This window comes from Electrophorus electricus, chromosome 3, assembly GCF_013358815.1.
Source record: "Electrophorus electricus isolate fEleEle1 chromosome 3, fEleEle1.pri, whole genome shotgun sequence".
In the NCBI taxonomy this organism is placed as follows: domain Eukaryota; kingdom Metazoa; phylum Chordata; class Actinopteri; order Gymnotiformes; family Gymnotidae; genus Electrophorus; species Electrophorus electricus.
The window spans coordinates 12,935,424-12,960,245 of NC_049537.1; the positions used below are offsets into that span (position 1 = coordinate 12,935,424).

Consider the following 24,822-nt stretch of genomic DNA (forward strand, 5'->3'; position numbering starts at 1 on the left):
CCTGTGGGGAGGATCGAATTGTTTGAGATTCGTGTTTCCGGGGGACACAATAGAGTATGTGCTCTCTTCCGCTTAGCCAGCGATAAAGAAAGGACCAAGCGGCGCCAAGCTGTTGGCTTCGCGGGTCAATTTTTGCAAGTTGTTAGGCAGAATCCGATTTTAATCGGAGCCATCCCAACAGCAATCATGGTAAGACTTCATTGTTTAAACTATTCGCTCTGCTTGGTGGTGCTCGTTTTAATATTTTCTTCTATTACAAAAGCAATTTGCATATATTTGTCATATGCTAGCTATGCATACGTTAAGGTTACGTTAGCTAGCTCTTGGTTGCATTTGAGGGGAAATGTTCTGACGAACACTTCCTTATGACCATATTTTGTTCAACTTCTTGTTTAGCATCTTCAACGTTTCCCCCATTGATGTATAGGTATAAAACGTAGCTAGGTAGTTAGACAATGAATGGGGAGTACAAATGCACTAGCTCGTAACTAACTACCTAGCTTGTCTGCTACTATGAGCTAGCTAGCTAGCTAAAGTCCCTTAGTCTTTAGCGTTGTAGCTAATGGTAGGTTAATGGTAGGCTTGGCTTCACACACGATTTCAAACTAGCTAACTAGCTGCGCATTTTCTTAGACTGTTCAGCTTCACTTGTTGCTAGATAACTTCAACTAAATAAATAACGTTTTGGCTAAAGCTAGCTGGTAGAAATGTATCTAATCTCGGCGCTCAAAAGGACTCAATTATCCAGCCGGGCTACCAATATTTCAACACATCTGTATCCAAGATGGTTAGCTAGGTTAGATGCTCGCAGCATTACGTGTTACTTTTAGTGTTAGCAGTTTGAGGGATGTTATGCATAGTTGGAAAATATTTAGGGCTGCAGAATACCGCGATGAATTGTTCATCACCTTTGCAATAGTAATGTGGGGGTTAAAGAGATTTCGTCCAATTTCTGTGCTGTGACCCAAAATGACGGAGCTGACTAAGTAACCATTTGTTTTGCAGACGGTCGGGAAAAGCAGCAAGATGCTCCAGCACATCGACTATCGAATGCGCTGTATATTGCAAGATGGTCGTATATTCATCGGAACGTTCAAGGCGTTTGACAAGCATATGAACCTCATTTTGTGTGACTGTGACGAATTCAGAAAGATCAAGTAAGACTACAAGACCGTATAAAGCATACCCTGTATACTGGAGGTTTGGCGTGCAACGGTCTTAACTGCTGCTGTACCCACTTTACAGGCCCAAAAATTCCAAACAGCCAGAGAGGGAAGAGAAGAGAGTGCTGGGCCTTGTGCTGCTCCGAGGAGAGAATCTGGTCTCTATGACAGTAGAGGGGCCTCCCCCCAAAGATGTAAGTCTCAGATTCGTTTCAAATCCATTTGGGATCTCCTGTAGTTTGTGGATACATGTCTGATGGCAGGCTGCTGTTACAGACGGGGATCGCCCGTGTGCCCCTGGCAGGGGTGGCTGGAGGCCCTGGTGTGGGCAGGGCAGCAGGCAGAGGTGTTCCAGCCGGAGCTCCCATGGCCCAGGCTCCTGCTGGCCTTGCTGGACCAGTGCGTGGTGTTGGAGGCCCATCACAACAGGTGAGAATCTTCCTGACAATGTGGGACTCCAGGGACACCTTTGTCCTGATTTCTAAATATCACCACCACCTGGTTTTGCTGTCTAGTTTTAGTAAACAATTTAATTTGCGGTGTTGTTGCTGCATGGGTGAATCGAATACTGGAGCAAACATGTAGGCCTGGATTTCTCTGCTCTTTTGTGACATTCAGGTGTTGGGCACCACCATCCGTCCTCCATGAAGTTGAGCTACATTAGCTCTCTTCCATGCTGAGGTTGTTTTAATGATCATGAGCTGCTCGCTTTCTCTGTCCCAGGTAATGACCCCTCAGGGAAGGGGCACAGTGGCTGCTGCAGCAGCTGGCGCCAGCATCGCCGGTGCTCCCACGCAGTACCCCCCGGGCAGGGGCGGCCCGCCTCCACCCATGGGTAGAGGAGCACCACCTCCAGGTAACCTTCCCTCACCACTCAACTGCAAAGCTGCTCTCAAATCAGTTAAAAGAGGAACATTGTGTGAAGTGCCATCACCCTACCTCCATCAGTTTGCAGAGTAGAATGGCTGTGCTGATTCTGTTGCCATGATGAACTCTTGTGCAAACTGAGACTGATGATGAGACAGTTCTGAAGCAGGATTACTCTGAGCTCAGAATCACATACCCATACAAACTGTTGGGACTATGTTGATGGGCTTCAGAACAATGTGAGCTAGATCTTGGTCACTGTTGTAAATGTGGAACTGAAGCCCTCCCTATTCTCAGGCATGATGGGTCCTCCCCCTGGCATGCGGCCACCAATGGGGCCTCCGATGGGCATGCCCCCTGGCCGTGGGGCTCCTATGGGCATGCCCCCTCCAGGCATGAGGCCTCCGCCCCCTGGAATGAGAGGTGAGGCAGCCTGTCAAGCTCTTTTAGACTTGTTCTAACTTGCTTTTCAGTATTTGAGTGACAGCTGTTTCCTACTTCTCTTTTGTCCCCACCAGGGCCCCCTCCTCCGGGCATGCGGCCCCCCAGACCCTGAGTCTCTGACAGACGTTGAGCTGTTTTCCTCCTGCTGGAAACCTTGTCTATGAGCTCTTTGTATAGTTTAAGTTGATTTTTTTTTGCCTTTTGTAATTTTTTTTTTTTAAATAAAGTGTTTATTGGATGGTTTTAAAATGCGTGTGTATACTGTTCTGCTTTTTAAAAAATATGAAACGCTCGTCTTGAACTTTATTGGCTGCATTAGTTTTTAAATTTTGACTCCAATTGTCATGGAAGCAGCCTGCTGCTTTGTATTGACATGACTGAACAGAATAGTAGTAGGGTCTAGCAAATCCTAATCCCTGTGCTGTAACTTTTAACATCTATTAATTCCTTTTAAACTGTTATACATCTCAATGATGTGAAGTCATAAACTGGTCTGAAAATCAGACCAGAATTATTGTTCGTCACAACCAAAGGCTTGAGTTGTTCAGCCAAACATACTTTACCTTAGTTGTGAGAGTGAGTATCAGGGCTGAATCAACACACACAAGGTGGCTTTTAAACTAAATCTCTTTTATTTGAGAACAGAAGTTAATATGAACATGAATGAAAATAAGACCAGAAGTTATATGGATTAACAAAGTGGCAAAACAATGATGAGCCTGAGCCTCAATCTGTATTACATTGCATTTGGCAGACACTCCAATCCAGAGTGATTTACAAAACTGCTTTGTCGTTTACTCATAGAATGAATCTTAGCCAGTGTAGTAGGTTAGAATCCAAGATAACAATGAACTAGAATGCTGTTTAAATCCAGGGATCAGTACTGAGGCCTAGAAGAACAAAATGCAAGCTCTAAACAGACTAAAATAAGTATAATAAACAATACCTTACAATAAGTACTTGAGGTTGTTACTCAACATAGGTGCAGGATCAGCAAATAGTTGGGTCTTCAGTCTGTTTTTGAAGACTGTAAGGGACTCTGTTTATAATTACTTACAGTTGTGTAATGTGAATGCAGTGTAAAATCTGGACTGAAGTTGTAGCTGTTTACTTTTTCTCATGGTGATCGGGAAGTGATGGGCTTCTTTAGATTTGAGGTAACCTCTGCAAGAGTTTATACAGAATATTATATGTCAGGTAAATTATATCGGTTCCTGAATTCTAAACCTCATTACTTCTACATTTTTTTTTTTCGAAAAGGTTCTTTTATCTTAACTTTATGCAGTCTCATATTTGTATTCGGCATACAACTCCGTCTCCATCTAGCTCTGTTCCGTTTCTCGACCTAAGAGGGCAGTATTGCTAAGAAATGAACGGCTTTGGGTGACGTTGAAAGCAGGCGAGAACATGACGTACTTCCTGAACGTTTTTCAACACACGTGTGTTGAGGGTAGAATGTCTAGATAGTACGTGTTGACACTTATTTATTTGTTTATTTTATTTTATTTTTTTTATATTTGCCTGTTATTTTTAGCCTATTAATAAACTTTACAATTGGCATCATACAGAATACTCTGCGGTCTTGACACTTTCCTGCTAGACAGCTTTCTTTGGCAAATGCTAGTTACTTGGCTAGCTGGCTAGCTAGTGTGGTCTGAAGACAAAGTTATTGCCAGCAATATGTTGTCAGATTTTGATCTGATTGGGACCATTCAGGATGAGGCAGATGTACCCGAGGAGAACGAATCAGAGTCTGATGCTGAAGAGGTCGGTACCTGTCTGTCCGCTAACTAAAAAAATGGCATGCTTTTTTTTGTGAAAAAAAAGTTGCTAGATAACTATCTTAGTAGCTCACTTGTTTGCAAACACGAAAACTTCACTGTAAAATATACAGGAACAGCCAATTGTTTTGAATAAGGAGAAGCGAGCGTTGAAAGGACGGGGCAACAGCGACTTCAATGTCGACTTTGAGTTTGGAGAGAGAGATGGACTGTACAGCGAAGACTGGGCGATGGCGGATGTTATGGCCCAACTCAAAAAGAGGGTAAGGGCATAATCTCATAAAGTCAGTCTCATCTGATTTCATAAACTCTAAGTGATGGACACGTCAGATGGACACTTAACAGCATTCACGAAGTCACCCAGTTGATTTAGCCTCGTCACTATTTGTTTTTCAGAAAGCACCCACCACACTGGATGAGAAGATAGAAAAAGTGCGTAAAAAGCGCAAAATCGAGGTAAGTCCGAGACACCAGATGCAGTTTTTAAAGATGCAATGTTTGATTGCATTATGCCTCTCACTTACTAATCTGATGACATTCAGGAAAGGGCTCAGAAAGAGGGCACAAAAACAGGTGCTCCGCTTGCTGAGGAAGAGCGGGAGGATGAGGTTGATGATGAAGATAGTGATGATGCCAAAGATGAAGTTGGTGACAAAGAAACTGCTGATGGGGATGATGATGGAGGGAGTGATGAAGAGGATGAATTTTCTTCAGGAGATGAAGTCCTCAAAAAAGCAGGTAAGGCCTATATTGGCAAGTAACATCTGACTCCTAATGTACTTTGGTATATAACAGGTGTATAACAGAGTTAGCCTGTGTTTATCTGTTCTTCACACATGCACACTTTTTGTTTGTTCTCCACAGATACAGTCAGAGAAAAAGGCAAGAAAGGCCAAAAGAAGGCTGCAGAAGAGGCAAGTCATGAACAGATTTTTCCTTGACTTTTGCAGTGATTTGTGTTTCTCGTCCTTTTCCTGAAGTACCTCTGTATTCTCAGCTCCCACACACCCAACTAAACACAACAGCTACTTAAGCCCTTCATGATGTTAAAATGGGTGTGTTGGTGTAGGATAAACACTAAAATATGAAAGTCAAGTGACTTCTTTTCTCAGGCTTGGAAACCCCAAACTGTAGGCTGTGTCTGTCCGGTTGTTGAGTTTCAGTCTTTTGTCTTTTTAGCAACCTGAAGCATTTTTTGAAGATGCATCACAGTACGACGAGAGCCTCACATTCCAGGACATGAATCTGTCCCGACCACTGCTGAAGGTCAGACGTTATGCTTTTGAGAAATGGGTTTATTAAAATTACCCACAAAATCAGTGAGTTCAGTGATCCAGATATTTGAAATAACAGTGAAGGACTGCACTTGTTCCACAGCAGTTAAATTCAGTATGTGTGAGATCCAAATTATATTTGAACCACACACCTGTGTGTACCATTTTTTCCGTCAGCGTGAATGACAGATGTGGCTAATGCAAACTGGATTGTTTCCACCTAGGAACTGCTTCTTTGAAGATGTGCTCTGGACAAACATGTTATTTATGCTTAGCTGTTGTGTGGTTTCCACAGGCCATCACTACCATGGGCTTCAGGCAGCCCACACCGATCCAGAAGGCCTGTGTGCCTGTGGGTCTGCTGGGCAAGGATGTCTGTGCCTGTGCTGCTACAGGAACTGGTAAGTTAGAAGTGTGGGGCCAGCTTTTATTTACACTCTATAGGAAAAGGAGAATGTCCTGTATTTATAGTATATATTCTATCTATGTGGTCATTTATGTTTTGTCACACATCTCAGACTAAGTGTCATTAATCAGAGATGCTGAGAAGCATGCGCGGTTCATTTCTTCATACATCAGAATATAGAGATAGAAAAGCAGGACCATTTGGTGATTAACATATTCTCAAGAATTGAGTCTTGTTCCAGAAAGAATATTTGCCTATCATCAAAACAAAAAGCATGTCTGACCATAGACCAAATAAAAACAAAAGCAGTAATGAAAGATCATAAATGGTCGAAGCAATCATGGAAAATTACAATGGAACGTAAAAGAGGAACTCCTTTGCAGAAATGTGTTCCATCCAGGATTAAAAATATCTATAGGGCAGAAACTAGTAAATCTGTTTCACCTGGTTTACTTGCGGAGCATCTTACACCTATGTCAGAATCAAATATGTTCAGAAAACATCTCTTTGTATGGAATTCCAACATTGTTAGAATCTAATGTGTAGGTACAGTTTCAGTGTCTTGTCACAAAGAATTAGACCTGTTTTCTTTTGGCTATGTGACTACCTTTTGGCAGAAAAATAAGTCAACGCATTTTTTTGGTGGGTCATTATGGCAGTTTACCGTGCCACCCTGACTCACTGTGCCTATTGGGGATACTGTGTGATGTAAATCCTAGCACAGACTACCAGGTGTATGTATGGTATATTACTTCTGTGATCCCAACATCAGTGCTGATGTATCGCAAAAGGATGTTTGTTACTGGAAGCAAAAATTAAAAAGAAAAATATACATATTTTTAATTAAATGAAAAATAGTTTTGTTGGATGAGCGAGGAACAGTGCACATGATCTATAAAGTTCCAGTAACACATTGCACACCTTGATGGTGTTGGTATCGGTCATGTGAACAGTCTTGGTGTGAAGCAGTTGTGTGCTCATGCTTGGCATCTGATTTAAACAAAATACATAAATAAAAGGCTCACCAGACCAGCCATGGCTTTAATGATGCACTGGTCACTGATCAGCTAAATCAGTCCCTCTCCCTACTCCACCCTTCCCCAGGGAAGACGGCGGCCTTCATGCTCCCAGTTCTGGAGCGCCTCCTCTACAAGCCGAGGGAGACGCAGGTGACCCGGGTATTGGTGCTGGTACCCACCAGGGAGCTGGGTATCCAGGTGCACTCTGTGACTCGCCAGCTGGGCCAGTTCACCAACATCACCTGCTGCCTTGCCGTGGGTGAGTGAGGGTTTTCGTAATTAAACTGGCTGAAGCCAAGAGCACTCTTATCGTTCGTAATGTTCTGCATTGTCATTCAGAGGATTTTTGTATTAACTGAGATGCTGCTGGTAGTAGCTGGGCGTAGCTGTTTTCTTCCATGTCACGTCAGTGATGTCTCCTCCACCTGTGCACAGGTGGCTTGGACCTGAAGTCACAGGAAGCGGCCCTGAGGGCAGGACCGGATATCCTGATCGCCACGCCCGGCCGCTTGATCGACCACTTGCACAACACTCCGTCTTTCGAGCTCAGCCAGATCGAGATCCTCATTCTGGACGAGGCAGACCGGTGAGGACGGCTATGGCAGGATGACCATACTTTGATTCTTTGTCGAGAGTCTAACATTCTAGCAATTCTCAGTTTGGTGTACAGTTTAATATGTAGAATATGTAGGACTTGAATGGGCTGAACAGCCTCTGTACATAGTAAGCAGCTATAGTCTTGGCACTTGATTGGTTAAGGCTTTTCAGCTTTTTTTTTTTTTGAGAGAGAATGTGCATGGTTGTTTTATTTGTTGGCCATTTTCTTCCCATGTGTGTACAGGATGTTGGATGAGTACTTCGAAGAGCAGATGAAGGAGATTATCCGCCTGTGCTCCTACCAGAGACAGACGATGCTGTTCTCTGCCACCATGAGTGAGGAGGTAACTGGCTTTCTTAATGACCCAGAGATGGTGCCAACAGCAGAGGTCTGTTCTGATGGCTGAGCACACACATGCAGGCCACGCAGTCATCATTAACCACTACAGCTCTCCTCTGTGTTCAGGCTACAGGTGTACTCACTCCAGTTTGGACATGCTTGTACAATGTTGTAGGGTTAAACTTGTGAAAATGAACACTGCTAGTTAGCTGTGAGTCGTGAAAGGCAGGTGTCATCAGTTGGAGTTCAGGAGAAGTCATGTCTGCACATACTATTATGAGCAAAGCATGTGTGGGAGAGAGTCTCATGGCTGTGTGTGCGTGTGTGGAATAGGTGAAAGACTTGGCCTCGGTCTCACTGAAGCAGCCAGTGCGCATCTTCGTGAACAGCAACACAGACGTGGCACCTTACCTCAGGCAGGAGTTTGTGAGGATCCGTCCAGCCAAGGAAGGGGACAGGGAGGCCATCGTGGCAGGTGAGAGGCCCCCCAGGTTTAGGATGAAGCTTTGGTGGTCTGCCGTAACCAGAGACGAATGGTCGTGACTTTGCCCTCCCTGTTGCCCAAACAGCACTCCTCACGCGGACCTTCCAAGATCACGTCATGCTCTTCACACAGACCAAGAAGCAGGCGCACCGCATGCACATCCTCCTGGGCCTCATGGGGTTAAAGGTTGGCGAGCTCCACGGCAACCTGTCTCAAACTCAGAGACTGGAGAGTCTCAGGTACGGGTGCTGACTTTCTGAAGTAGAGAACACCTGAAAGCCATCTTATGAAATTTGACAGTAATCAAAAAGTAATAATGGACTGTATTTGGGAAATTATGCACATCCAGGTTTTAAAGGTGCATTTGTGCAACTTTAAGTCCCTCTCTCTTTTGGACTTCTTTCAGGCGCTTTAAAGATGAACAGATTGACATCCTGGTGGCCACAGATGTAGCAGCCCGAGGTCTGGACATTGAGGGAGTCAAAACAGTAGGTCCATCAACGGCTGTGTAATATTGAGGCATCATATCACTTTGTTTGTATAATTTGGAGTATTCTTGTCTGACCAGACAAGCTGAAGTCTGAGCTCACTTGTCTTTAGTTTCACTCATACTAGAGACGGTTACTGTGGGCTATCAAATGTAGTGAGATGATTATTAGGTCAGGCTTGAGGATTTACCTGAGGATATGCCCTTCTTTTTTTAAAATTATTTTTTTCTTTTTCTTTTTCTCTTATACTTGGCTGGAGTTTGACAGATGCTGCAGTTGCTTTCTCACACCGCTGAATACATCTTTAATTAGCCTGCCCACCAGACAAATGATGATAAACTGATAAAACCTTACCTTTCTCCACACAATTCCACTTCGTGTAAAAAGCCTCATTAGGGTTTAACAGTTCCTTCTGCTACTGCCCAGGTTATAAACTTCACCATGCCCAACACGCTGAAGCACTACGTCCACAGGGTGGGGCGCACAGCGCGGGCAGGAAAGGTGGGCCGCTCTGTTTCTCTGGTGGGGGAGAGCGAGAGGAAGATGCTGAAGGAGATAGTGCGAAAAGCCAAGATGCCTGTCAAAGCTCGCGTTCTGCCCCAAGGTAAAACAGTATGAAATGAGCTACCATAACGGTAAAAGAGTATCATGCAAGCTCATTAATTGTTTGAGTTGGGCAGTTTACTGATCTGTCGTGGAGCAGAAGTTCTCTCTTTTTAGCAACTGAGAATGAGTTTCCTTTTAACCTTGGAATTATTTTTCTGCGGTCCAATGTATTGAGTGGCATGGTAAATGTTCTTCTATGTGCCGGGTGATTGCTGTTTGCGTACCAGAGGTGATTCTGAAGTTCCGGGATCTGATCGAGAAGTTGGAGAAAGACATATATGCTGTGTTGCGTTTGGAGAAAGAAGAAAAAGAGATGGCGCAGTCAGAAGCAAAGGTACGGCACTGTAAGTGAGAGACACAAACGCACCGAAATGCAAACGCCTTCTCCGCTCACTGCCACGTTTGGGCATCCATCATTCAGATCAGCTCAGCACAGAAGCGGCTCACGCAGAAGGCGGACGAGAAGCCACTGGCGAGGACATGGTTCCAGACGCGCGAGGAGAGAAAGAAAGAGCGGAGTGAGTAGGCTTTACCGCACCGGCGGCCCCCAAGCAGGGGTGAGACTGTCCTCATGCTAATGAGTAACGATGAACCCGTCCCCACAGTGAGCAAGGCTCTGCAGGACTTCGACCTGGCTCTAAGAGGGAAGAAGAAACGTGCCCAGTTCTTGAACGAGGGCAAGAAGAAAGTGCTGTCGGTAGGGGGCTTCTCTTCTGCGACGTGTCTCTTTTGCTGTAGTGTCCACCGCTGTGGTAACTTTTCACGTTTACTCAAAAGGTTTTGCAGTCTGCAAAGTCTGGAAAAGTAAGACATTAAAAAAAACAACAGCAGCAACTTTGACCTAGAAAAATGAGACAATTCAGAAAATGTATTAGGAAAAGTATAGATGTGTTGTCGAAGTAATATAGGTTGGAGTCTGTCTGGTTTTGGGCTGGCTGGTTGGTGGCTGGACTATGACCTGGAGGGTTGCTGGTACCAGAATCCGTATGAATAGCTGTGCCCGTGGGCAAGGCTATGACCCTACTATCCCACAAGATGCCACTCTGCTTGGCAAAGCTAGGCTAATACTGGCTTGGCTACTGTTAGGCATTGAGATGACTATTCATCCACTTTTTTGACAACTGAAATAAGACAAAAAAAGGGAGTCTGGGAAATGTGGAAAAAAGACTTGACAGGGTCTGGAGTTTGTTTATAGAGAAAGGACAGGAAATATGTAAACATGTTACTGATAAGCCACTAGACATACAGTTCATACGTCATTTTGTAACTCTTGTAATGGATGTTTGAGGGTAGCATTTTGTGCATCTTGTAAAGCAGTCAGGATTTTCTTTCACTTTTGTTCTATTTTGCACTTCCTGTGTGTGTCTTCCAGGCTGAAGAGCGAGCTCAGTTTGAGATACTTAAGTCTCAGATGTACGCTGAGCGGGTGGCAAAGCGAGACCGCAAGCCCAAGCGAGCGAGAGCAGTGCCAGAGGACGAGCCAAGAGAGACAGGTCGGCATTGAAGGGGCGGCTCCCTCTTAGCCTCAGCTCTTCGAGCTGTTAGTCAGCTATAATCCACCTTTATGTTTCACCTCCATTTAACCCCCATGTCTAGCCTGCACTGGATTTTCTGATGTTCATCTTTCCATTTTTCTTTTTCCAGCTACCACCAAAAAAGGTGGGAAGCCTGCAAAGAAGTCTGTGTTTGACAGAGAACTCACCAACGTTAGCAAGAAAGCTCTGAAGCAGTACAGAGCAGGGTATGGGCCTTAGACATACCCAAATGCTTTAACAGAATCATAATGGCGATGGTTAATTTGGTTGAGTTCTTAACACTCTTTTGCATTCTTGCAGACCTTCTTTTGAGGACAGAAAAAGACTCGGCCACGTTCACAAGAAAGGAGGACGCTTCAAATCCAAAGCCAAGTACGCTGTACATCACTGCTGTTCCCGTCCAACAGATGTGTTGGGAGAGGGGAAAACACTAAGGCCCTGTTTACACTTCCCATTCACATAAGACCAGATCATCATCTAATCAAGACCCCACATGTTTACTCTTGGCCCTTTTTGAAATGTGACATTAGGCCATGAGTTTGGCAGCAAGCTGGCTGCATCACACATGCGCACGCCCACGGGGATCATGATGGCCATGTCCAAACACATTCCGATCATGTGAGGTTACGCTGATATCTTGCATGTATATATGGACAGCATCTGGATGTATGTATTTTAATGCCAAAGGTAAACAAGGCCTAAAGTGCACTCCATAACTGGGAGAGGGAAACACCACTGCACTATATTAGTTGCTTTTATTTCTTCATTTGTATCTTGTTCAGTCTGATCAAGCAATGTCGAAGCTCTAGTTTTGTTCTTTGTGCTGATGAGGTCCTGTTTATCTCTTTGCTTTCAGGTTCAGAAGAAAGTGAGGAGTTTATGCTGGCTGCAGTAACAAAGGCATTTTTGCTCGGGTTTGCCATCATCTTCTGCTTGCAGCTCCCATAAGCTTCCAGATATGAGTGTGGCGGGAAGCAAATCTGCTCTCAGCCTCGCTACAGAAGACAACTTGACCTTCTGCATATTCACCTGTACATTTGTTTGTGGCCGAGAAAACGTGTATTCCACCTTGCATGCTACAGTATAAACTAGGAGCAACAGAAAGCCCAGTTCTCAAATTGGAGGAATCTGACCGTTTGGCACCAGCGTTATTACAACTGATTATGGATGGAGAGAAAACAAGTGGATTTTAGTTCTGTTTGCAACAGTTAAATCTAGTTTGTTATTTGCATTTGTAGTATCTGTGAAATTTGCTTCTTGGCTACAGTCGCAAAATTCTGCGAAGTTATTAAAAACTCGTGGGTCTGAACTCAGTTGTATTTTCATTACTAATGACCATCATTGCTAATAACATTTGAAAATAGCAAAGTACCAAACTGCAGGTCCTGGAGTGATTGTTTATTCTGCGCTCAGACTCGGCACTCTACAGAAATTTTCAGTCCAAAACCTATGTTCTTACTTTTGTAACGGAGATGAAACGTTTCATGTGGGCATTTACGGCAGAGACTCATAAAACGGAACCCTTAAAATGTCGCAAAGCAACAAAGTATTTGCTTTTGCTTTACTGATAGTCACGGGGTTATGAGTCAACGCGTTCACCTACGGAGTCCCATTAACTCGAAATCGAAACTCAAGTCGGTATTTAAAGGCGTAGCGAGAACGTCCCATCAACAGAAAGGAAGAGATGCCATGAACTGAACAGGTTCGTTGCTGGGATGTATTAACTACACGACCAATCTAGATAACCCTTTTATTTTTATATAAAATTATATTTTTTAATGAGATATTCCGGGAGAAAATACGATTTTGGATTTAGATTGTCCCCTCGAGAGTGACGGTATAACCTTTATTTTGTACGTTATTTCCTGGAAAATGGAAGAGAGAGCAGCTTTAGCGAATGTCAAGAATAAAATCAATTTTACCGCTATTAAGTATGTAAGGACACGAGTGGAGTCGGTGTAGTATTTATGATGATTAATTTATTTGTCTATTTGTCTATTTGTTTGCATCGACATCTCAGGAAGAGGGTTAAGAATAAGTTGGCTACTTGCCACATTGTGGAAAGCGTCGGCATACTAATAATATTTCGTGTGCTTATATTTTTGTCGTGGTGTGTTTGTTGCATTAATGCAGTTAGGAGGAATTTACTTGTTCACCTGGTGTTAAAAATGATTAGTGATGTGATAGAATATAACCCGATCGAGTATTGTGCGAATTAGAATCTCACGGATAGTTAATCTGAACTTGTAACGATAATGTTGTTAAAACCGTAATAATGCTGTGAAAAAAAAATCGGGTTGTTCATGCTTTCATGTGTGTGTTGAAATGGCCTGCCTTAGAAATTGCCTGCCTACTGCCCCTTCAGGATATCTAGAGAATTATCTTCTCTTACCTTAGAGTATGTGGATCAGGAACCGAGTTTGAACCTAATTTCAAAATCAGTGAGGTCTTTTTCATTATGTGTTCATCGTAACAGTGTATGTCCACTGGATAACCTTTACTCTGAAATAGAGGAAAACTGACAGAAATCTCTGCTGAAGAATGGACAACCAAAACAAGTGGAAAAGACATCAAAGACGAGGTGATTAGCCAAGACGTCTATCTGTCTCTTCTTCCTTTTGTTGTTCTTCTTTTCAGAATATGATTCATAATTTGGTTTCACTCATTTAATCCTGATGCCGATTTACCTTTTTTTTTTCTTTCTTTTTTTTTTCTTTTTTTTTTTTTTTTAGCTTCCACAGGTCCAGAGCATGGACAAAGACAGGAAATTGGAGTATCTAATCAGCAAAGAGATGCTAGAAGTTCCAGAGGAGGGGCTGCAGGTGGAGGTGGCAGAGGAGGTGCAGCAGGTGGAGGAGCATGTGGAAGTGGTAGAGAAGGGCGAGTAGGGAGAGGAGCAGGTGGAGGTGGTAGAGGAGGGGGAACAGGTGGAGGTGGTAGAGGAGGGGGAGCAGGGAGGGGAGCAGGTGGAGGTGGTAGAGGAGGGGGAGCAGGGAGGGGAGCAGGTGGAGGTGGTAGAGGAGGGGGAGCAGGTGGAGTTGGTAGAGGAGGGGGAGCAGGGAGGGGAGCAGGTGGAGTTGGTAGAGGAGGGGGAGCAGGGAGGGGAGCAGGTGGAGGTGGTAGAGGAGGAGGTTCAGGAGGTGTGAACAGGGGTGGCACAGAGGGGGATTGGAGAGTGAGAAGTGAGAGGAGAGGAGAAAACAATGGAAACCAAAGGCTGGATGTTGCGAGGGAGACAGACAGAGTTGGAGAGGTTCAGAGAGGAAGAGCAGGACAAGACAGAGGAGGGGCTCCAAGAGGGAGGGGACCTGGTGGGAGAGGGAACAGCAGAGACGGAGCCCTGGAGATACGTAAACTTGGGTACAAAACGCTGGAGGAGCTGCTGGAGAAAGACACATCTGTGGTGGCCATTACCCTCTCATCCAGTCCAGGCTTGCGCGCTTTGCTGGAGGAGAAGCCCATGCGGCAGGACCTTGTACAGCTGCTCTGTCAGGTATTTCGCAAGGCCTTTCAGGCCAAGAATGACCGCAGGACAGTGCTTCATGTAGCCCAGACAGTCAAGGACTCTGGCTTCTTCCAAACCATGCTTCCTCTCTATGTGACTGGGATGATGTCTGCTTACAACCCAGATCGGAGGCAGCAGTACCCACTGCACTTGGAAAACATCATTAGCCTCCTGATGGACATGGTCAGTATGTTCCCCTCCAGCTCCATCCTCTCCGTGTCCATGCTGGTGGCTGTCTTGAAACCAGTGGTCAACCAGCTACGAGCATCTGGGACAGATGTCCCTGCCAGTGTTGACAATGACCTAGAGAAGATCCAGGGCCTGGTTGATCACCTTCAGAAGAAAGCAAGGGAGGGCACCTTACGTTCAGACAATTACACTGTCCTAATAGGCAATGAAGCAGGGGAGGATGACTTCAGGAGCATGGCAGTCTATCCAACCCCTGAAGAATTCCACCAGGACCAAAAGCCATTGCTGCGGCCCAACGTTATGTGGCAAAGCTATCCCAGTGCTCATATCTACCTGGATACTCATTTTAGGCTTTTGAGAGAGGACTTTGTGAGGCCGCTACGTGAAGGCATCAGGCAGCTGCTTGAAAGTCAGCATGATGAGAGTGGTGAGCCAATGAGAAAAAGGCGTTTCGATGATATCAGAGTCTACTTTGACACCAGAGTCATCGTACCACTCTGTACCCCATCGGGCATTGCCTACAAAGTGCAGTTCGACCCCCGACCCTTACAGGTCAGATAATGATAAATATGATAATAAATGAATAATTTTGACACTATGATTATTTTAAATTCATTTTCACATTAAGTACAAGTATGAATGTTTCTTGTTAAAATGTTCATAGGTGATAAATAACATTCATTAATCAGTGTTTTTCCTGAGAAGTTACAGGGAATAAAATGAGAGCTATGCACTGTTTTGCAGTTTGTACGTTGGGAGAATTCCAAACGACTTCTGTATGGGTCCCTGGTCTGCCTGTCTATGGACAATTTTGAAACATTCCTCTTTGCCACGGTTGCTGATCGTGACCCCAAGAAGCTGAGCGAAGGTCATGTCCAGCTGTGTTTTTCTAGAGAGAGTCAAGCTGAGCTGCTCGAGATCAAGACTTCTCACTCCTTCCTGATGGTGGAGACCACCGCATACTTTGAGGCCTACCGCTATGTCCTGGAGGGACTTCAGGAGCAAGAGGAGGACGAGCTCCCCTTCCAGAGGTGTGCAAAGATTCAAACTGATTTTGTACCCATTTCACCAGCCTTAAAGAGTACCATTTTCCCAATTTTTCCATGACATCTCACAGTCTGCTTGAGTGAGCTTCAGATGGCAGAATGTCACAGTCTCAGATACATATGGTGACACCACTGTTAATTCTAGACTGTTTTTCTAGGTACATAGTGGAATGTAACCCAGATGTCCACCCTCCAGAATACCTCACACGATTTGTGAGGGCGTATGATCTGTCCTGCGTTGCAGCAGAGGACCATCGGGACAGTATCAAACCCTTCAACCCTCTGCAGCCTGATGCATGGCCCACTGAGGAGCAGCTAGGCCTGGATGAGAGTCAGCTCCAAGCCCTTAAACTGGCACTCACTAAAGAGCTAGCTATCATACAGGGCCCACCAGGCACAGGTAGGGAAAATAGGATTTATCATAAATGAAAGCGCCTGTCCAAATGTTCACCAGGCTTCTGAATAGCTGGACCTCTACAGATCAGTTTCAGCTGTAAAATAATGCCCCTTAATTAAAGACTTAAAATAATTAATGAAAGGAATCTTTGAAAACTTGAACAAATTTGTTTGATTAGGGTTGTGACATAACTCTGCAGGAGGGCAGAGGAGCTTAAACTAATATGGGTTTTTGCTATTGATTGTGTTAACTGCCACTGATACAAGATGTTTTGTTCTCTGAAGGGAAAACATATGTTGGGCTAAAGATCGCACAGGCTTTGCTGGAGAACAGTATGGCATGGTCAAACAGTTCCCCTATGCTGGTGGTCTGCTACACCAACCATGCTCTAGACCAGTTTCTGGAAGGTACCACATGGCTTATATGCTCAATATCTGACATTATCTGTTGTAAATAAGATTATTGTGTTTCAGAATAGCATCGACTGGTTGATATAGCACATATCTTCTTGTCCCTATGCCACCATTGTTCTAACAGAAGCATCAGGCGAACTGTATACCATACATTTAAAGGATCTTTGGAGACTTCAGTAAGTTACTCCATGTTAGAATCCACAGGCTTTGTGATGAGGAGGTTATGATGTCTTGTCCTCAGGTATCCACAGCTTCTTAAAGAAGGGCATCGTGAGGGTTGGAGGGCGCAGTAATAGTGAGATCCTGAAACATTTCTCTCTACGAGAGGTGACCAAGCGGCCTGACTTCCGTCGCAGCCTGCCATCACACCTTAAGAGGGCCCATTCTGAGGTGAACCCCAATTAGTCTGCCTTTAGCCTTCAAGTCTGAACAGATGCACCAATTTGTTTTAGTAGTTTATTTTTAGTATTTTCAGGTTGTTTAGTATTTTCTGTAACATGAGGTAGTTGTATGTTTGTATGTTTACAGTTTTTTTAAAAATGTGTTTCCGAGCCCAAATTCTCATAGTTTAAGCTTTTCTTTCAGTGATGTTAATACTGCTAAATGAAAAAGTGCTGACCTGCTGGTAATTTCCAGATCTATCGGGAGATGAAATTCATGGAGAACCAGATAAAGAGTCAGTCATTACGTCTGGAGTGCAGTCTGCATGGGGTCATTAATGAGCGCTTCCTGTGGCAGCACATGTCTGATGAGCACCGGTACAGTCTGAATCGGCAGCCGGTCAGTACAAGGCCATGCCCCAGTCAGGCAAACAACCAAAAAAAACACTGCTTGTAAATATGTATGGGTTAGCTTCAGTTTCCACTTACAAAAAAGGCTTGCTCTCTGTTTTTATCATAATTTTCATTATCATTATCATTGTTGTCTTCATAATGTTTTGTTTGCTTGTATTTTGGTTGTATCAGCATGTATCAGCAGACAACACAGAATTACTTGTGTGTGTGTTTGTGTATGTCTGTCTGTGTGTCTCTGAATGACACAGATGCAGAATGGATTTGAGAATGTAGGAGGGAAGGTCCCGATAATCATCGAGTGGCTCGACCTGGGTGCATTCATGTTTCAGCAGATGCCATCTCAGCAGGCTCTCCATGGCAATGCAGGTGAGACAAACCAAACAGTAAAATCTGGTAAAGCTGATTATTTTACCAGAGTCCTTAACATATACAATGATCTAACATTCTTTTAATATATGTGTTTTGTCCAGTTCAAAAAAGTATACTTGCAAAAAGTGTATGCAACAGGAACTATGTTACTTGTATCAATTATTTCATGACACTTTCATTACACCACTGATTACCACTAGTACTTTATAGTGTAAAACAAAGAACAACCTCTCCATCTTCTTTCCCTTCCCCAGAAGGGAAGGAGGAGGTTGAGCCCAAAAAGGAAGAGGAGCTGTTGGAAGTGGATGAAGAGGCAGCTCTGATTCAGGCAGAGAGGATCCTTTTTGACGCAGAGCCTTGGGACACATATGGTGACCAGTACAACACAGAGGAGCTCATGGCTCAGCTGGAAGAGCGCACACTGGCCATGAACCTGGAGCAGGCTGAGGACGAGGCCCAAGAGCAACAGGCCCAGGGACAGGCCCAGGCACAGGCCCAGGGTAATAGAACGGTCGATGATGAAAAGTGGCAGGTAAGATACTTATGGAATAATAGCAATGATTTAACCTTTCAGAATAAGATGGTTTAATAAAAGCTTATTCAAGTATGCTTTCAGGATGAAAAACATTTTAAATCAAAATTTTGATGAATCCATTATTTAATTATTTCTTCATTGTCATTTTTCCCCACTGGTGTTTCAGAGGTAGGTTTGTCTGTGTGTGATCATTCCAACGCCACTCCTCTGCGTTTCTGGTTGTTCAGGTTCAGCGTCACCAGAAGAGGAAGCTGAAGCAGATGGTCAAGAGGGAACTGAGGGAGAGTTCAGCCATGAGCATAAAAGAAGAGGGGCAAGTGAGGAATGTGTGGCAGCTTGAATTGAAAGACAGATGGAGGCTTTACCGGTAATTGCACGCTACTGCAAACGGAAGCAAGTTTTTCTGGAGCTGCACCTTGCAATAGTTATGTTAACCGTGCAATAACATTTTCTCCACTAGATGGCAGGATCTAACCATCAAAGTCATTATAAAAAATTGAAAACCATGGATTTAGAGTTGGATAAACTCATATAAGCAGTAGGTCAGTTAAGGTTAATAATTTGACTACACTCATTCCTGTTTCTCTCTCCTTTTGCGCTGTTCCTTCTTTACCTCCCTTCCTCTCTCCTCAGCCTCTGGATGCAGCGCTACCAGACTGACCTTCGTGAAAAGTCTCTTCATGCTGAGCAAGCCTTTCAGGATGCTGCTGAGCGCCTCGTTGAAATCCGCCGGCGTGAGGACTTGTGCGTGCTCAGGCGTGCCAGAGTCATTGGCATGACAACCACAGGGGCCGCCAAATACCGCCAGGCCCTGCAGGAGCTCCACCCAAGGCTGGTGATCGTGGAGGAGGCCGCCGAGGTCCTGGAGGCCCACACCATCACCACTCTCAGCCCCGACTGCCAGCATCTCATTCTGATCGGAGATCATCAACAGGTGCAGGCCACACGTCCCAAACACGCTTCTTCTCCACACCATGAATTCACAAAAGCATATTTAATATCTCATTCCTGCCTAAGAGTTGCAGATTTGTTCCTGCTTGAAATGAATCAAGCCCAGAAGTGTAGAGCCAGCATACCATTCATGTTTTATATGCTCCATTTGTGTTTTATATGCTCAAGCACAGCCAGCTCCGCTCACTAGAGCTTCAATTATCTGTAGGGGAAGATGTGAAGTGCACAGAGTTTCCAGGATCAGTATTCAGAGCCATTGATTGCAATTAATTGCATATTTTAGCGTATACACTGGAGATCAAAATTAGAGAACAATTTATGAACACTTGTTTTTTTCAGAAATAATGTAATCTTCATTGGTCAACAATGATTTTTTTGTTAGGGGTATACCATGCCACTAGAACAGTGTTTTACAAAATAACCAAGATATTTCAAAATAAAACCTTTATTTTGCAGAAAACACAATGATCAAAATTACAGAACAGCAATGACTGTAGCACAGAGAAAGATTACAACAAAATTTTCTGAAGGTTAAAACAGTCACCAATCAGCAGGAAGTGTACAGGCCGTTGCTTTGAATAACGTCAGCACATGTGCGGCCACAGGACATCACTAGTCTCTCACGCTGCTCTGGTGTGATTTTGATCCACTCTTCTTGCAATCTCTTCCACAGTTTGGTGACTGTTGTGGGTTTGTCACCAAGAATTTTCTAGAGGTTTTCTATTGGGTTTAGATCAGGACTCTGGGCTGGCCATTTCATTGTTTCAATGTTTTCAGTTTCAAGGAACTGCTTTACCCATTCTCTAAATTTGATCAGTGTTCTTTTTCAATTATCTCATTTAAGTTTTTATAATGTGCTTTAGAATATATACTTTTGAATATACTTTTGAAACTTTTGAAATAAGCTTAAAATACTGATCTTTTACTCCTGCTAGGATAAATTCACATAGGACTACACAGTGACCTTGACATTTAGGAAATTGTATGTTGTTCTCTAATTTTGATCTGCAGTGTAGATCTAGTGCACACAGGAGAACTCATATGCTTACCATTTATGAATACCCTATAACCGTGACTTTCTCTTGTGTGTTTGTTCACAGCTGAGACCTAGTGCCACAGTCTATGAACTAGCCCAGAACTTCAATCTGGAGGTGTCCATGTTTGAAAGGCTCGTTAATATGAAGTTCCCTTTTGTCAGACTTAACTACCAGGTAATTTTATAAATCTGAACAGCAACTCTTATATCACACAAATCAAAATATTTGTTATACCGCATCATATTCTGTTTTTACCAACCACTGCATTTACTTCTTTTATTGTTATTATTATAGCATCGTATGAGACCAGAAATTGCTCGGCTCTTGACTCCTCATATCTACTCAGAGCTGGAGAATCACCCTTCTGTACTGGAGTATGAAAATATTAGGGTAAGCAGCCTAACTGGCTTATTTATTTCAATTGTGCAACTACATGTGATTGTTTGATACCATATGAGCTGTTAGAACTGTCATTATTTATTCATTACTAAGCATAGTCAAGCTTAACATTTGTCTTTTCTGGTAGGGGGTTCTCACAAACCTTTTCTTTGTGGACCACAAGTTCTCTGAGTTGGAAATAAAGGATGGCCGAAGTCACCAAAACGTTCAGGAGGCTAATTTTGTGGTGGCACTGTGCCGCTACCTATTGTGTCAGGAATACCAGCCCTCTCAGATCACTATCCTCACCACCTACACTGGCCAGCTCTACTGTTTACGCAAGCTCATGCCCGCCAAGGAGTTCTCAGGGGTCAAAGTTCATGTTGTTGACAAATACCAAGGTGAGGAGAACGATATTGTCATATTGTCACTGGTGCGCAGCAATGCTCAGGGCAAGGTTGGCTTCCTGAAGATACCGAACCGCGTTTGTGTTGCACTTTCTCGCGCCAAGAAGGGGCTGTACTGCCTGGGGAACACGGAAATGTTTAGCCAGGTGAAGTTGTGGAGCAACATCCTTCACACTCTGCGGGAGAAAGATCAGGTGGGTCGCGCTTTGACCCTGAGTTGCCAGAACCACCCAGAAACATGCACCCAGGTGGCCTGCGCCAACGACTTTTTAAAAGTCCCAGAAGGTGGGTGCAACAAGCCCTGTGAATACCGCCTAGACTGTGGTCACGTCTGCATCCGCATGTGTCACCCATACGACACCGAGCACAAGAAATACAAGTGCAATAAAAACTGCACCAAGGTGTTGTGTGAGCTTGGGCACAATTGCCCACGTCTGTGCTATCAGGAGTGTGGAAAGTGCAAGGTACCCATAGAGAAGGTTATTCCAAAGTGCCAACACAATCAGTGGATGCCCTGCCATGTGGATCCTAATTCGTTCCTCTGCATGGTGCCGTGTGAGAAGAAGCTGTCTTGTGGCCACCCATGTCAAGCGACCTGTGGACAGCCATGCACTGCCTTTTGCAAAGTCAAAGTTCCCATGACTCTAAAATGTGGACACACCCAGGTCGAGCCATGCCACGTCTCCACGGACCCCACAAGATGCCCACCCTGCAGAACCCCATGTGGCACCATCCTGAAGTGTGGTCATGTCTGCTTGGGGACATGCCACAAATGTCGCCATGGGCGTCTACACAGTGCCTGCAAGCATCAGTGCCAGCGCATTCTTCCATGCGCACACCAGTGCAAGGTGCCCTGCACAAGGAACTGCCCGCCTTGCACAGTGCCCTGTCAGAACCGCTGCATTCATAGCACGTGTAAGAGGCAGTGCGGCCAGCCCTGCGTCCCGTGCATGGAGCCTTGTGGGTGGACGTGCCCCCACCAGAGCTGCAGCAAACTCTGCCACGAGCCGTGCGACCGGCCTCCGTGCAAGGAGAAATGCAATGAGACACTGCCCTGTGGGCATCCCTGCATAGGGCTTTGTGGAGACCCGTGCCCAGATAAGTGCAGAGTGTGCCATTATGAGGAAGTGACCGAGATCTTCTTTGGTAACGAACAGGAGCCGGACGCTCGCTTTGTTCAGCTGGAGGACTGCAAGCACATCATCGAGTCCACGGCCATGGACCTGTACATGGGCATGGACGAGGACCAGGAAGCTGGCCTGGATCAGCGGGCCATCCGACTCAAGGAGTGTCCCAGGTGCCGCACGCCCATTCGCAGAAATGTGCGCTATGGCCCCCATGTCAACCGCAGCCTGGCAGACATCGAGAAGGTGAAGGAGCAGATCAGAGGTATGCAGTCTGACATCAAATCTAAGCAGGAGGAGCTTCAGTTGTTTCTGAAGGGGAAGAAGAACCTTATTGCGCACTTCTATCAAGAATATGTTCAAATCGGAGATAAGCTTCAGGAGTCTTGCCTGTCTCTTCAAGACCTCTGGCACCAGGAGATGTTGATATCGTTCCTCGAGAGTATTGGGAAACTGCTGCAGATGCAGAGTGATTGCACAGCTTCACTGGAGGCTGACTTGTTGTCATCGCGCTGTAAAGAATGCCTCCAGTTCATGCTTGATGCTTCGCAAAGATTCTCTGAGCAGCAGGTTGAAGATCTTGAGTGTGAAGTGAAGAGACTCTCCTACGTGGCTGATCTCAGTGTCCGCTGTGAGATGGCTAAATCAAGGGAGCTCGGAATCAGAGTCAGCTCCGAGGTGAGGCGGGCGTGGAAGCTTCTGGAGCATCCAGGGCCATTCACTGAGTTGGATGAGTTTGAACTGAAGGACATTTTCAAGCAGCTGGAGACTGAGCTTCCACACAGTGGCCTGGGTATCACAGAGAAAGAGAGAGTGATGATCATCAAGGCCATGAATCTGAAATTGGGTCATTGGTATAAGTGTCCTAATGGCCACATATATGCCATTGGGGAATGTGGGGGTGCTATGGAAAAGCGTGCGTGTCCTACATGTGGTGCTGTGATTGGTGGAGCCAACCACTCTCTCGCTGAGGGGAACTCTGTGGCAACAGAGATGGATGGGGCACGGCATCCTGCCTGGTCAGAGGCCGCCAACATGCTCAACTTTGACCCTCGTAACTTTTAAATTCATATATGTTGCCTACTTTTGTCCTGCTTGCACTTAGATGGGATTATTGTTTCATTCATATCAAGAATAATGGAATAAAAATATCACTGGCACACTTACACTTATCGTCATGTAAGACTTGCTTTTGGTTTTTAAAGATACTATTCATAATTGTTTTGGAGACTATAAATTTATGCATTTGAATAATGACTTCTTAGACAGGGCACGTTATTCTGATTTTACCATTATTTACCATCGTAGGCTCTTAGCAGACAGTGAAGACTTCATTTGTGCATCTTTTTTTAACCAGTAGGGGGCAGGGGCGTACTGGTGACTGTTAATTGAGAACAAGAAATCCACAAATAAATGAAATGAAAAATGCATCACGGCTTGACTAGCATTTGTGGAAGTTGGTGCATGTGCGTATGTTCACATATAAAGCCCATCCCCTCCTCCTCCTCCTAATTCTTTCTCTCATCAGGATTGTTTTCCACCTCTGTAATTCCGACCGTCGACTCCCTCTCTATTTGGAACTGTTTACCAAGCGCTGGTTTGTGTGCTGTGCAGGAGCTCTCTGAGTCTCACACGTTTGCTCTGTCATAAACAGGCAAGGCAAGGTCAGCAAGTTTGTCTTAAACTTGGGGAGGCCGTTGCACAACTGGCTGGCTAATAGTAAAACATTACCTGTGCTCTCAGCCTCATTTGCGGGCTGCCAGGTATTGGCGTGGCTCTGGCTGTCGTCTTGCGGGTGATGGGCTGCAGGGATGGGTTCCATTTAAGCTGTTTTGTGGGAGCTTACATCAGTTTAGCACATGATGAATGTAGCTTCGTGACAGCGTAAACTCCACTGTAAATTCACTGCTTTCTCCCTTTTTAGTGGAAAAATAGAAAAACAAAAAACAGACACCAAGGACAAAAGAAGATTTGATTCAGAATTGGAGAGAAAAATAAGGAAACAAATGGATATTTGTCAGTAGTTTTAAAGGCAGGTTGAATGGATACTTGTAGTTTCAGAAGTAGGTTAAGTGGATACTTGTAGTTTCAGAAGTAGGTTAAATGGATACTTGTAGTTTCAGAAGTAGGTTAAATGGATACTTGTCAGTAGGTTTAGAGGCAGGTCAGGGAGAAAGTGATTGCTTGAAAAAACCCCAAAACAACATACACATAAAAGTGACCTATAATATCCTCAGGGGTTCTCAATGTCATCTGTCATGCTTCTTTTTGGAAAAGCTCTGTCGCTTAGCAGGGAGTCGTTTGGCAGAGTGTTTCACACTGATGTGCTGCTCTGATATGACTTCTAAAGTAGATTATGAAAGGACTGAAGCATGACACATGATTTGGGGCAGAGGGAGTATGGATGATTCTCCCAATAATGAATCACTGTCATTGTGGATAATGGGTTGTAGTGGTGAGGGGCGGGTTGTCGAGGTTATGCTTAAATGACCCACAGATTGGACTGGAGTTTAGAGAAGTGGACCTTACCTGGCACTCTTTGTGCTAATTGTAATATTAAATTATGTTAACTGTGTATGCATACACATGTACAAAAAAACAAAAACTGAAATATGTGAATTAGTTGTAACAAACATGGACTGCTCAAATGCTTTTGAACAAATCTGTGCACTA

General features: G+C 44.5%; 3 protein-coding genes across 3 annotated transcripts; all 3 read left to right on the plus strand.

Annotated features, from left to right (window-relative positions):
• The first annotated feature begins 58 nt into the window (after window positions 1-58).
• Window positions 59-2,725, plus strand: snrpb (small nuclear ribonucleoprotein polypeptides B and B1). The gene is made up of 7 exons (XM_027000747.2): window positions 59-189; window positions 1,006-1,157; window positions 1,246-1,357; window positions 1,440-1,592; window positions 1,887-2,019; window positions 2,328-2,453; window positions 2,549-2,725. The coding sequence occupies exons 1-7, from the start codon at window positions 187-189 to the stop codon at window positions 2,584-2,586; spliced, it is 717 nt and encodes a 238-aa protein (XP_026856548.1). The 5' UTR covers window positions 59-186; the 3' UTR covers window positions 2,587-2,725.
• A 1,158-nt stretch (window positions 2,726-3,883) lies between these two features.
• ddx27 (DEAD (Asp-Glu-Ala-Asp) box polypeptide 27) lies at window positions 3,884-12,313 on the plus strand. Its single transcript, XM_027000746.2, has 21 exons — window positions 3,884-4,241; window positions 4,369-4,518; window positions 4,652-4,711; window positions 4,798-4,993; window positions 5,120-5,169; window positions 5,435-5,521; window positions 5,825-5,930; window positions 7,040-7,213; window positions 7,390-7,540; window positions 7,796-7,895; window positions 8,225-8,366; window positions 8,461-8,614; window positions 8,782-8,863; window positions 9,290-9,467; window positions 9,697-9,803; window positions 9,891-9,987; window positions 10,075-10,166; window positions 10,842-10,962; window positions 11,114-11,210; window positions 11,305-11,376; window positions 11,861-12,313. The coding sequence occupies exons 1-21, from the start codon at window positions 4,155-4,157 to the stop codon at window positions 11,874-11,876; spliced, it is 2,319 nt and encodes a 772-aa protein (XP_026856547.1). The 5' UTR covers window positions 3,884-4,154; the 3' UTR covers window positions 11,877-12,313.
• A 334-nt stretch (window positions 12,314-12,647) lies between these two features.
• znfx1 (zinc finger, NFX1-type containing 1) lies at window positions 12,648-23,577 on the plus strand. The gene is made up of 16 exons (XM_027000633.2): window positions 12,648-12,706; window positions 13,481-13,585; window positions 13,737-14,036; window positions 14,181-15,250; window positions 15,443-15,729; window positions 15,903-16,144; window positions 16,426-16,548; window positions 16,796-16,944; window positions 17,191-17,334; window positions 17,597-17,714; window positions 17,972-18,249; window positions 18,480-18,619; window positions 18,886-19,186; window positions 20,304-20,414; window positions 20,535-20,630; window positions 20,767-23,577. The coding sequence occupies exons 2-16, from the start codon at window positions 13,546-13,548 to the stop codon at window positions 23,212-23,214; spliced, it is 5,847 nt and encodes a 1,948-aa protein (XP_026856434.2). The 5' UTR covers window positions 12,648-12,706; window positions 13,481-13,545; the 3' UTR covers window positions 23,215-23,577.
• The last annotated feature ends 1,245 nt before the right edge of the window (window positions 23,578-24,822 follow it).